This window comes from Theropithecus gelada, chromosome 13 (assembly GCF_003255815.1).
Source record: "Theropithecus gelada isolate Dixy chromosome 13, Tgel_1.0, whole genome shotgun sequence".
NCBI lineage: Eukaryota > Metazoa > Chordata > Mammalia > Primates > Cercopithecidae > Theropithecus > Theropithecus gelada.
In genome coordinates this window covers 20035152-20048934 of record NC_037681.1, presented here as the reverse complement: position 1 = coordinate 20048934, position 13783 = coordinate 20035152, and the positions used below count along the sequence as shown (strand labels likewise).

Here is a 13783-nt window from a genome sequence, read left to right as displayed (position 1 = left end):
CCAGCACACCTGGCTAATTTCTGTATTTTTAGTAGAGATGGGGTTTTGCCATGTTCCTCAGGCTGGTCTCAAACTCCTAACCTCAGGTGATCCTCCTGCCTCAGCCTCCCAAAGTGCTGGGATTCCAGGCATGAGCTACGGGTTTTTGGTTTTTTGAAACAGGATCTCATTCTGTTGCCCAGGCTGGAGTGCACTGGCACTATCGCAGCTCACTGCACCCTCTACCTCTCAGGCTCAAGCAATCCTCCCACCTCAGACTCCTAAATATCTGGGATCACAGGAGTGCGCCACCATGCCTAGCTAATTTTTTTTTTTTTTTTTTTTTTTTTTTTTGAGACGGAGTCTTGCTCTGTCACCCAGGCTGGAGTGCAGTGGTGCGATCTCAGCTCACTGCAAGCTCCGCCTCCCGGGTTCACGCCATTCTTCTGCCTCAGCCTCCCGAGTAGCTGGGACTACAGGCACCCGCCACCTCACCCAGCTAATTTTTTTGTATTTTTACTAGAGGCGGGGTTTCACTGTGTTAGCCAGGATGGTCTTGATCTCCTGACCTCGTGATCTGCCTGCCTCAGCCTCCCAAAGTGCTGGGATTATAGGCTTGAGCCACCGCGCCCGGCAACCTAGCTAATTTTTAAATTATTTTTGGTAGAGACAAGGTCTCGCTATGTTGCCCAGGCTGTCTCGAACTCCTTGCCTCAAGCAGTCCTCCCATCTTGGCCACTCACACTGTTGGGATTACAGGCGTGAGCCACTGAGTCCACTAGGAGTTCTAATTGGTAAGTTTAGAGCAAGCAGGCACAAGTACCATGGGGTCATGCTGTGACTCAGAGGTGGTCACTGCAGCATGTCCATGTGGGGCGAGGGGGTTGGTGGAGCAAGTCACGTAGGTAGTATCTAGGTGTCCACAGGGAAATGATCATCAGGAGGTGGTTGTACAAGGCAGGTATCTAGATTGATCACATTGGGGAACCAGGAGGAGGTGGAGAACTGGAAACTGTGTCAAGGGTGACTGAGTCCTGCTTTTTATATGAGAAAGGCTAACGTATATTTAAAATGGATGCTGAGACAACATACAATTGTAAAAATTTCACCAGGTGCAATGGCTCATGCCTCTAATCCCCACACTTTGGGAGGCCAAAGCTGGAGGATCACTTAAGCCCAGAAGTGTGAGACCAGCCTGGGCAACATAGCAAGACATTGTCTCTACAAAAAAAAAAAATTTAAGTTAGCCAGTCATGGAGGCACATGCCTGTAGTCCCAGCTACGTGGGAGGCTGAGGTGGGAGAACGGCTTGAGCCCAGGAGATCGAGGGTGCAGAGAGCCATGCTTGCACCACTGCAGTCCAGCCTGGTGAGACAGACTGAGACCCTACCTCAGAAAAAGAAAAGAAAATATCCTGAGTCACAAATGCCCTGAATACACCTAACTACAGGACATCATAGCTTAGCCTATCCTACCTTGAACATGCCCAGAACACTTCCACTGGCCTACAGCTGGGCAAAGTGATCTGTCCATACCGCCCACCGTACAGTATTGGTCATCCAGCCTAGTGACCCTTTGGCTGGCAGAGCTGCACTCACTGCTGCTGCCCAGCATCATGAGAGAGCCTCCCACCACGTATCACTCAGCCAGGGAAAGATTAAAATCCAGCATTCCAAATACAGCTGCTACTGAATGCACATCTCTTTCACATCATTGGTAAAGTAAAAACATTTAAGTTGAACCTTCATGAGTCAGGGACTGTCATGACAATGTCATCTTTTGTTCTGGGCCCCACTCAAAACTAATAGCCTTTTAAGTTATTCAGAAAATGGGTCAGAGAAGAATATTCAAATGAGGTATACATTGCCTCCAAAATCCAAACCCACTGGGCATTGTACCTCTTTCTTAGTGGTAGTAAGGCACAGCTTAACATGCCCCAGACAATTAGGCCCCCCAGAAGTTTCACTGAATGTTTGTGGTATTTGTCACCCTCTGGCACACATATGTCTCGTCAAGGTGGCTAGAATAGTTACTACTTCTAATGAACATACTATCAACATATTAGATGAGTGTGATGTCCTGTGGAGTAGAGGAGAGGACAAGGTCTCCGCAAACTAGATGATGACAGATGACTGCGAACTGGTACAGTCCTGAGTTTGGATGACGAATAGGTATTGCTAACCCTGTCAGCTCAAAGCAAACTGCTTTTGATGGTCTTTACTAAAAAGTACTGAGGATAAAAGCATTCATCAGATCAACAGCTGCATACTTTGCTCCAAGGGATGCACTGATTTGCTTCATGAATGAAGGCACACCTAGAATAGCAGCTGCAATTGGAGTCACAACCTAACTGAGTTTGTAATAATCCACGCCGTTCTCTTGGATCCGTCTTGGATCTGCACAGGCTAGAGAGCTAAGCTGAATGGAAATCATCAGCTCTGTGTCTTTCAAATCATTGATTAGTGGTGGCACTAATTTCTGCAATCTCTCCAGGAATGCAGTGCTGCTTTTGGCTTACTGCTTTTATAGGTAGAGGCTAATATTTATATGGTTTGTCTTTTTTTTTTTTTTTTTGAGTGGAGTTTCGCTCTTTTTGCCGAGGCTGGAGTGTAATGGCACTATCTCAGCTCATCGCAACCTCCGCCTCCCGGGTTCAAGCGATTCTCCTGCCTCAGCCTCCTGAGTAGCTGGGATTACAGGCATGCACCACCACGCCAGGCTAATTTTGTATTTTTAGTAGAGATGGGGTTTCTCCACATTGGTCAGGCTGGTCTCGAACTCCCGACCTCAGGTGATCCGCTCGCCTCGGCCTCCCAAAATGCTGGGATTACAGACGTGAGCCACTGCGCCCGGCCTCCATTTTTTTTCAATTCACCGCAGTTTGTATTGTCTCTGAAACTTAGCCTCCTCATCTGAAATACAGATAATGATGCCAGCCTTACTTGTGTTCAGAGGTTGCTGTAAGGCTCAAATGAGATTGTGTAAGTTAAAATACATTACAAACTGTAGAACCCTCTACGGGGTATAAGGAATAAGCGCTAGAATTATTATTTCCTGGCCGGGTGCGGTGGCTCAAGCCTGTAATCCCAGCACTTTGGGAGGCCAAGACGGGCGGATCACGAGGTCAGGAGATCGAGACCATCCTGGCTAACACAGTGAAACCCCGTCTCTACTAAAAAATACAAAAAACTAGCTGGGCGAGGTGGCGGCGCCTGTAGTCCCAGCTACTCGGGAGGCTGAGGCAGGAGAATGGCGTGAACCCGAGAGGCAGAGCTTGCAGTGAGCTGAGATCGCACCACTGCACTCCAGCCTGGGCGACAGAACGAGACTCCGTCTCAAAAAAAAAAAAGAATTATTATTTCCTCTTTCCATCCCCTCTTCTATAGAAAATTTAGGCCAGGCACAGTGGCTCACGCCTGTAATCCCAGCACTTGGGGAGGCCGAGGTGGGCAGATCACGAGGTCAGGAGATCCACACCATCCTGGCTAACACGGTGAAACCCCGTCTCTACTAAAAAACTACAAAAAATTAGCCGGGCGTGGTGGCGGCGCCTGTAGTCCCAGCTACTCGGGAGGCTGAGGCACAAGAATGGCGTGAACCCGAGAGGCAGAGCTTGCAGTGAGCTGAGATCCGGCCACTGCACTCCAGCCTGGTTGACAGAGCGAGACTCCGTCTCAAAAAGAAAAAAATAAAATGAAAATTTAGATTATAGTCTCCTTGCTACTATTTCAATCTATGTTTTTTGTTGTTGTTTTTGTTACAAGTACTTGGAATCCACTCAAAGTCGTTTAAGCATAAATAGGGAATCAAATTTGAAAGATCCAGGAGTGTCTTGAGAAGCTCAGAATTCACGGGCAGGAAAGGCACTTGTGCGTCATGAGGTGGTAGAAAAAGGAACTGAAAAGGCACTGTGAGCTGTGGCCGTGAGAGCGCGCTGCTCACCTCTCTGCAGGGAGCGTAATGTGGCCCCCTGCTGCCTGGCTATGAAATTCTGTCATTGCATTTGCACTGAGACCGCCCTTCCTGTGAGCTGCTCCCACCCAGTGCCTGAGTGCAGCCCTGCCGTGCTAAGGCAGGCCCATTTCTGGGAGATGGGGGACTCCTCCGACAGGTGGCTTTGGCACAAGCACACCTCATCAGCTCTGCCAGAGCTTTCGTAGAACTACATTCCATTCTAAGCTGGGCATGGTTATGCGCGTGTAGTCCCAGCTGCTCAAGAGACTGAGGCAGGAGAATTGCTTGAGCTCAGGAGTTTGAGGCCAGCCTGGACAACAAAGGGAGACTGTCTCTGAAAAAGAAAGAACTATACACTGCATTCTAACACCTCCTCAAGCCAGCCCTCCTCCCTTCCTGTCTCCTCGCAGGGGCTGCACCTGCATCGCAGCTCTCCCAGGCTCTCCTGGCTTCCTCCTATTCCCTTTGCAAGTGTTTTGCCAGCACATCGCTTGCACATTTAGTCCTATCCGGGCATCTTATCAGAGGACTCGAACCTTAGGACAGGAACCTAAGTAACTCCTTTTGCAACTCCAAGTCTATGTGGACTCTTATTTTCTTTCTACTTTTCTACTTCCTTTCTGCTTTACTCTTCTTTCACCAAACCCCTACCTAATCTTGTCAGCTTTTCCATTTATATGAAGAAAAATGTCTGCCCCACAGTTTCTGAATTTACAGATCCTTCCAGTTTGAGCACTAATTGACACTGATGTCTTTGAATCGTCACTTGAAGCTCCCAAAAGAAAGAATCGAATGCCTTCACTTGGATTAGGAGCCCATCCCTGGTCCAGTTATGGCAATTATGGCCAAGGAGACAGGTCTCATGATACAGACAGTATAGCTGAGATTCACATCTCAGCTGATGACCTGCCTTGTTTAATGAGAAAATAGAAACAATTCAGGCCAGGTGCAGTGGCTCATGCCTGTAATCCCAGCACTTTGGGAGGCCAAGGCGGGAGGATCGCTTGAGCCCAGAAGTCTGAGACCAGCCTAGGCAACATGACAAAACCCTGTCTCTACCAAAAATAATTTAAAAATTAGCCAGGCAGGGTGGAGCACTCCTGTGATCCCAGCTATTTGGGAGGCTGAGGTGGGAGGATCACTTGAGCCCAGGAAATTGAGGCAGTAGTGAGTTAGTGAGCCATGATCTCACCACTGCACTGGGCAACAGACCGAGACCCTGTCTTGGAAAAAAAGAAAAGAAAAGAAAAAAAACAATTACAATTAGACCAGAACTGCCTCGTTTTCCCACCACCAAATCTACCAGCCTATACCTGGACACACACTGCCTTTGTTCCTTTTAAGATGAAAGCCCACCAAATGAGTATGCTCCCTGGGGTGGTTTGCTGTTCTGCAGTAGATAACTAATACAACCAGCCAACATAAGAAAGAAAAAGCAGACTGGGTACAGTGGCTCACGCCTGTAATCCTAGCACTTTGGGAGGCCAGGGCAGATGGATCACTTGAGGCCAAGAGTTCGAGACTAGCCTGGCCAACAGGCTAAAAATACAAAAAAATTTAGCCAGGCATGGTGGCACACACCTGTGGTTCCAGCTACTCGGGAGGCTGAGGCACGAGAGTCATTGAACCTGGGAAGTGAAGGTTGCAGTGAGCCGAGAGTGCATCACTGCACTCCAGCCTGGGCAACAGAGCGAGACTCTGTCTCTAAATAAATAAAAATATTGCATCCCAGGCGAATGGTGGAAATTAATGCCACCTTAAAGAACAAAGGATGCAAGGGTAGTGTCCCCCCTCAAATCTCCACTTAATTCGCCCATCCAGACGCTGCGAGATCCAGGTATGTCCTGTAGTGTGAAAGAAGACTACAACAAACGAACCAAATATCCCCAATTACAGCTACTGTGCCCGATGCGTCCATGCTAGAGTGGATTCACATAGTCCACACAGTTATCAGTGTCAGATAACTGACCACTGATCTGGCCGATGCACGACTTATCCCCACCAGAAGGAAGATCAGAAACAGTAGATTCACTTGGAATTGATACAAGTGTATATTTATGGTTTTCCTACAGGGCTGTGTTAACTCTGTCAAAATATGGTCTAAAGACATGAGAACTGTCTGGGTATTTCTTAGAACTTCATAGTAGTTCCTGTGTTGATGATATCATATGCATCACGCTAATGAGGCCAGATGAGCAAGAAGTGTCAAGTACTTTGTGTGAGACACATACACCCTAGAAAGTGGGAGAAACGTCCTGTGATACACAAGAGGTTGCCTCATCAGTGAACTGTTTAGGAGTCCAGTGGTCTAAGCATGCTGGAACATTCTAAAGCAAGGAACACATTACTGCAACTCATACCTACCACAAGGAAGAGGGAAGCACAACTTCTAGTAAATGTATTCATGTTTTAGAGGCAGCATATTCCACAACTGGGAATACTGCTTAACCTAATACCTGGTAACACAGGAGGCTGCCATCTTTGACTGGGAGGCCCAGAATAGGAGAGAGCTCTGCAGCAGGTCCAGTTGCTACAAGTGGCAGACCCTACAGTCTTGATGTTTCAATTGATCATCACTTCTCTTCCTCTACTGTCCATTTTAGATTCCCCTCAACCTCAGGAAGCACCTCTGCTGAGCCTCTGCTCGTTCCATTATATTACAGGTATCCAAGGTGGAGTTTTCTAGCAAGCCCCAGTAGGACAATCACAGTATAGGTCTTCAGGGTTCTGGAGCAAGACCACACTGTCTGCAACAGGGAATTAGACACCTTTTGAAAAGTAGCTCCTGGAGGGCTACTAGACCCTGGCAGAGATGGAATACTTCACCAAGGGGCACCAAGTGACCACGTGTCTAGAACCGTTCATTATTAGTTAGGTTCTGCCTTTCAAACTCACCAAGACAAAGTTGAATGGGCCTAGCAATAATCCATAGTAAGATGGAAGTGGTATGTCCAGAACTGGGCATGAACAGAGCTATACAGTCAGGTAGCCCAGACACATGTCACCTGCCAGTGTGGCACCAGGGTTTCTTCCTCAGCTCACGCCTGTGGCTGCACAGGGGGCAAAGTCCCTTTATGATCCGCTGACAAAAGAGGAAAGCCTTGCTTTGCCTTGATTCACAGACGGGTCAGACTGGTACGTGGGTGCAAGCCAAAAATGAACTGTGACTACAGTACAGCCCACCACAGGCTGATCTTGACAAACAGTGGCAAGGGAAGTTCCCCCAGTGGATCAATCCTCTCAGGGGTGCATCTGTTCATCCACTTTGTATGGAAAGACATGTAGCCCAAGGGTACACTTTATATTCATACATGGCTACTAGCAGCTGCCTTGATGCATGGATCAGGGGTCTGGAAGGAGAAAGATGAGAAGATCAAGGACAAGGATGCTGGGGACAGAGGCATGTGGATGGACTATTTGAGTAGCTAAGAAGCGTGAAGAGGACCACCAGAGAGCATCTACCATGAAAGAAACACCAAACAACCAGATAGAATGGTTTCGCCAACTGGATGTCAGCCAGATGCCATCAGCCACCCCAGAACTGACACAGTGGGCATGTGAAGGAGCAGTTATAGTGGCAGGGATGGGGACAAACACACAGACCAAATAGCACGGGCTGTCACTCACAAGGGCTGATGTAGCTACCGCCACTGCTGAATGTCCAGCCTGCCAGCAATGCATCAGTGCTGATCCTCGGAAATGGCAATGGCTCTCAAAGTGAATAAGTAGCCACTTGATAGTAAGTTGACTACAGTGGATCCCTTCCATTCTAGAAATGGCAGAAATTTATTTCGACTAGAATGGACACATGCTTACCTTTTCCGCCGGCAGGGCCTCGGCCAACACCACTATCTGAGGGCTTACTGAGCGTTTTACCCGCTGACATAGGATCCCACATCACATCACATCGGACCCAAGGGCCCATTCATTGCATAGCCAAGGAGGCATGACAACGGCATGTGACCATGGGATCACCGGTCCTGTCACATTCTGGACCACCCAGAAGATACTGGCTTGAACGAAGAGAAGAAATGGGCTGTTGAAGGCATAGCTGAGATGCCAGCTCAGAGATGATGATACCAAGTAAGGAGGGGACACCACCTTCCAGGGCACAGTGTACACTCTATTCAACAACCAGTAAGGTGCTACGTCCCACTGGGAGGAATATATAGGTCCAGGAACCAAGGGGTAGAGATAGGAGTGGCTCCACTTTACATTAATCCCATTGGGGTATTTCTGTTACCACAACTCTAAGCTTTGAGGATTTTAGGTTCTGGTTCCCAGTGAGGAAATGTCTCCATCAAGGGATACAGCGAAAGTACACCAAGGAACCAGTAGGCGAGAAGCAGGAGCCACCGTCCTGGCAGGAGTAGTGGACCCTGCCCCCCAGGAAGAGATGAGCTGCAGTTGCACAGGGGGGCCAGGAGGAATATGTCTCTGTGCGCTCTTGCCCCTCGTTGATGGGAAATGCACAGGTGCAGCAGCCATGGCCGGAAGAGGGTGTGGTGGCCAGGGGCTCAGCTGAGGTGCCTCCTGCAGGGAGAATCTAAAATGGATAGAAGCCGAGGCAGGCGCAGTGGCTCACGCCTATAATCTCAGCACTTTGGGGGGCCGAGGCGGGAGGATCACTTGAGGTCGGAGTTTGAGACCAGCCTGGCTAACATGGTGAAACCCTGTCTCTACTAAAAAGAAATTACAAAAATTAGCCAGGCGTGGTGGCGCGTGGTTGTAATCCCAGCTACTCAGGAGGCTGAGGCAGGAGAACTGCTTGAACCTGGGAGGCGGAGGTTGCAGTGAGCCGAGATCATGCCATTGCACTCCAGCCTGGGCAAGAGAGTGAGACTCGGTCTCAAAAAAAAAAAAAAGTAAAATAAAATAAAATGGATAGAAGTCCGAGTGCAGTGCTTCACACTTGTAATCCTAGCACTTTGGGAGCCTGAGGCAGGAGGATCACTCAAGCTCAGAAATTCAACATCAGCCTGGGCAACATAGTGAGACCTCATCTCTTAAAAAAAAAAAAAAAATGTAATTAGTTGAGTCCAGTGGCACACACCTGTAGATCCAGCTACTCAGGTGGCTGAGGCAGGAGGATCACTTGAGCTTGGGAAGTGGAGGCTGCAGTGAGCTGTGATCACACCACTGCACTCCAGCCTGGGCAACAGAACCAGACTGTCTCTAAATAAATAAATAAACAAAGGATAGAAGAGGGAGATGGGGAGTATCACAGACCTCAAGCACAGTTGCAGTGGTGGGGGCTGTGGTCATCTGATGAACCGTTAGTTTGTTCCAGAGAAAGGCGAGCTGCCCCAGAACTTAGCCGGAGGAGTGGATGCCCTGATACACAATCCAGATCCCTCTCAAGACAGAGGCTGTGCCGCAGCTGCTGGGAGGATTGCTGGCTCACCGCCCTCCTCAGGAATTGCCCCCACGTGAAGAGAGCTTCCCCACCCAGTGTCCCACCTCCTCTCTGAGGACAGTATGCACCCAGTGACTGGCTGAAGCTGGGGTACAAAGGTCTGGCCCCTCAGCTCGGTGGGGATGGGGGCATCTGAAGCTGGGACGGCCATGAGACTTTTCTAAGACTTCAGAACCCTCCATGGGTTCAGCTGAGGGGACTGCCTTGCAGCCCAGCTTCTCCCTCTGAGCAAGTCTGAGCTTCCTTCCCTTCTCCTGTAGGTGCGGAACCTGAGAGCAGCCCCATTACACTCCCTGCCTGCAAATCTCCATCTCAAAGTCAGCCTCCAGGGAGCCGCCCTGAAACAGAGTCTGTGGTAGAGCTCTATAGAGTATCCCTGTGCAGATAACCAGCGCTGGGCGTTAGAGCAGGACTCTCTCCACCCGCACGGCGCCGGGGCTCTGCACACCCCTCTGCAGCCAACCTCGCTGGTGTCCCTCAGCTGACACCCTTGCCCTCGGTGTGTCCTTCCTCATGGCCTGCAGGTTTCACATCCCAAGCTACAGATCATGTCTTCTGGTTTGGGCTCTGGTGGAGAGTTCAGAAGCACCTGTTCATTATCTTAGCAGTAGCACGTGTGGAAATCGTCTCTCATGACCGCGGAGGGCAGGCATCGTGCAGAGGGTTACGTGGGCCTGCTCGACGTTAGTGGTTGTTAGCTCTCATGTCTATGTCTTGGTCCCTTTCCCCGCAGGACTTGGAGAGCAAGCTGTTTGAATCTGATGCAACCCCTGGGTTTCGACTATCGTGCCAAAAGGCAGCAAATAAGTGCCTTTTCTTTCCTTCAGAATGCATGGACAATCCAATGCCCTATTAGTCTATTATTCAGAATGAAAAGTGTTTACAATATTCGTCCTCTTACTCCTCAGTACGTGAGCCTGTTCCTCATAGCAGGAAATTTCTTCCTAATTCAAAAACTCCTCATGGAAGCATCTGTTTTTGTCATCAAGGAGGGGACTGTATGTGGAATCGCAAGGCCAAAGACACCGCGGGTCAACTCTTCTCAGGACCAGATCCAAGTCGCCAGTGGGAACACACGTTCAGGCAGCCGCCACCAGCACCCCGCCTCAGGAACGAGGCTCCCTGCTTCATGTGGGCAAGAGGTGCCCCTGTTTTCCCAGCAGGCAGTCGGGGGTCTGGAGCCTAGGGAGCAAAGTGAAGCATACACTCCTGCTTCCTTCCTTCCCTGCACTTGGTGAGTTTCTGGCTCAGCTTAGATCAATGTCATCTCTTCAGCCTGGCCCAGTTTACCACTATGGGAAGGAGCCCAGCAGCAGGGGCTGCCAGACCTGGAAATAGATCCGCTCATTGCAGTATGGCAGGTGCAGAGAAGCAGAGCCAGCCATAGCTGGAAGAGAATCTTGGGGCACAGAGATGCACAAACACATAGGAGCAAGTCGAGACCCAAGTACCAAGCTGTAGAGTTACTGCACCATAGCAACCCAGGCCAGGAGGCAAGGTAAGAGGGCAGTTATTACAGAGAGCCACGGGGCAAGAGTGGAGCCACCTTGACAGTGGGGGTGACCAGAAGCCACATCTAGGAGTGTTGACCCAGAGTCTGCATTTCCTCCTGCTCAGGACTGTAGGAGAGGCCCATCTTAAATGCCACTATCTCTGTGAGCTTTTGGAAACCTTACCGGCTTCCTCCCGTGTTCAGGGAGCTCCACTAAGGTAACCTTCCTGCCTTGTCTCCACCCCCCTAATACTTTGCCCCAGGGAAAATGAAAGATGACCACTTGGATAGGTAGGTGGGGAGGGGAAACGGGTCCTGCGTAGGCCAGTTGGCCCCTCCATCACCTTGGGGGTGAGCACATGCAGGGTACAAGATCCCACTGCTCTCACTGAGGGGGCTGCACCCCTGCAGGACTAAAGGAGCCTCTCCTAGTCCAGGGCTGCCATGGCTGGGTGGGTGAGCCTGCCTCCTAGTGGGATTTGCATTAGCAGCTCACTTAGTTCACAGGTCTAAAGCTGTGTCCTCCAGTCCAGCCCTCTAGCAATAATAAAGAGGATATTTGGGTTCCTGTTGCCATTCGTTTGTTTTATTTCTCAGGGCCCTCAGAGACACCCCAGAATAGGGTTCCTGTCCTCTTCAATCTTGCCCTTCTTTGAGTCCCCATTGCATTTTGTGGTATGTTCCTAGCATGAACTTTCATTTTTTCAGTAGTTACCTCCTTATTTCCTTCCCCCCTGCATTTAAAAATCATTTTTATAGACGAGGTCTCACTCCGTCACCCAGGCTGGAGTGCAGTGGTGCAATCATAGCTCGCTGGGCTCAAGCACCCTTCCTGCCTCTGCCTCCCAAGTAGCTGGGACCACAGGTGCACATGACTATGCCCAGCTAACTTTTGGTTTTCTTTTTTGTAGAGACGGGAGTCTTACTTTGTTGCCCAGGCTGGTCTCAAACTCCTGGCTTCAAGCAATCCTTCTGCTTCGGCCTTCCAAAGTGCTGGGATTACAGGCATGAGCCACCATGCCCAGCCTCCTTCCCTTACTAGCTGAGAACTAAGAGAAGACACTCTGGAGACAGAGGAGGAAACAATGGCGACACCGCGCGATGAATACATAGTGGAGGATGAAGACAAGGCTCCGTCAGGGGCACCAGCGAGGGAAGCCCAGTTCTGTGGGGAAGGTATGGGGCGGCTTCACAAGCCCAGTGTCTGTCTGCTCTCTTTGTAGGAGATGTGTTGTTTCGGCATCCATTCCCGCTTCTTTTAGGAAAAGTGCTTGAATTTCCTTTTCAGGAACCACCCACCATCCTCTCATCCATGCGTTCTGTTCCCGGCATCAGGGGTAGACAAGTGACTTCAGGCTTGGCCAGTTAGGGTTCTGACTCTTGGTCAAATCGGAGTGAATCCTGAGTCATTTGTAAACTCCAAGCAAAGGGCTTGCTTTGTTTTCTGTTGAATGCAGTGCTGTGAGATAACCAGAAATGAAGCTGCTTTCTTGCCACAGTGAAGGCAAGAAAAGGGCCTGGCCGGCAAATGATGCCAGCGATTGGGGTGGAGCTGGAAGAGGGGGAGCGAGGAGGCCCAGACATCTTGGGAGCCCCGAATTCACCTCAGGATTTAACTTCTCTGCTGCTCAGCCAATTAACTCCTTTCTTCCATGACTAGTTTGAGTTGAGTTTTTAGTTTTTGCAACTAAAACAGCACTGACTAATACACCCTTAGGTAAGATTAGAGCAAGAATTTCCAATATCTGTTTTCTTCATCCTGAAATTTGGTGAGGATATCTAAGGTTCTTTTGTCTTTTAAAAGAATTCTGTTGCAATGGAAAGTATCAACCCATATTTTTCCATTTCTCCAAAATGTTTTAGTGTATATCTACAGGGCACAAACTTCTCTCGGTAGGCCCTCTGCCATGGTTGCTCTGTGCCACCTGTTAAGGGGCTGGTATCTAGAATATATAAAGCACTCAAGACTCAGCCGGGCGCGGTGGCTCACGCCTATAATCCCAGCTCTTTGGGAGGCCGAGGCAGGCGGATCACTTGAGGTCAGGAGTTTGAGACCAGCCTGGCCAACACGGCGAAACTCTAGCTCTCTAAAAATACAAAAATTAGCCAGGCGTGGTGGCTCACTCAAGACTGAGGCAGAAGAACTGCTTGAACCCAGGAGTTGGAGGTTTCAGTGAGCCCAGATGGCGCCACAGCACTCCATCCTGTGTGACAGAGTGGCACAGGACGGCAAAAACAAACAAAAGCTCTTAAAACTCAACAATAAAAGACAAATAACCCAATTTAAACATGCGAAAAGGGCCAAGTGTGGTGGGACTCCTAGCACTTTGGGAAGTTGAGGTGGGTAGATTGCTTGAGCCCAGGAGTTTGAGACCGGCCTGGGCAGCATGGCAAAACCACATCTCTACAAAATACAAAAAAAAAAAAATTAGGTGTGGTGTTGCACACCTGTAGTCTCAGCAACCTGGAGGCTGAGGTGGGAGGATCGCTTAAACCTAAGGAGATAGAGGCTGCAATGAGCTGTGATTGTGCCTCTGCACTCTACCCTGGGCAACAGAGTGAGACCCTGTCTCAAAAAATAATCATAAAGAAAGAAAGATGAGAAAAGCATTTGTTTCTTTCCTTCTTTTTTTTTTTTTTTTTTTTTTGAGATAGGGTCTGACTGTGTCCCCCAGGCTGGAGTGCAGTGGTGCAATCTTGGCTCACTGCAATCTCTGCCTCCCAGGTTCAAGTGATTCTCCTGCCTCAACCTCCCGAATAGCTGGGACTACAGGAGCAAGCCACCACACCCAGCTAATTTTTGTATTTTTAGTAGAGATGGAGTTTCACCATATCGGCCAGGCTGGTCTCAAACTCCTGACCTCAAGTGATCTGCCCACCTCAGCCTCCCAAAGTGCTGGGATTACAGGGGTGAGCCACTGTGCCTGGCCTTTTTTTGCTGC

The 13783-nt window shown here is 49.4% G+C and overlaps 1 protein-coding gene across 3 annotated transcripts in view; it reads left to right on the top strand.

The window, feature by feature from the left end:
* Positions 1-12498, top strand: part of LOC112604458 — a 29299-nt gene extending 16801 nt beyond the window's left edge. The window contains exons 2-4 of one of the 3 annotated variants that reach the window (XR_003115229.1): positions 7822-8016; positions 9610-10583; positions 11753-12498. Coding sequence is in view for 2 of the 3 variants with exons in the window: in XM_025353494.1 (XP_025209279.1) it covers positions 10339-10583; position 11753 (246 nt within the window). In the remaining variant the exon portion in view is untranslated. The remainder of the gene's footprint in view (positions 1-7821; positions 8017-9609; positions 10584-11752) is intronic. The other 2 variants (XM_025353494.1, XM_025353495.1) reach the window with 2 other exon arrangements.
* Positions 12499-13783: the final 1285 nt, after the last annotated feature.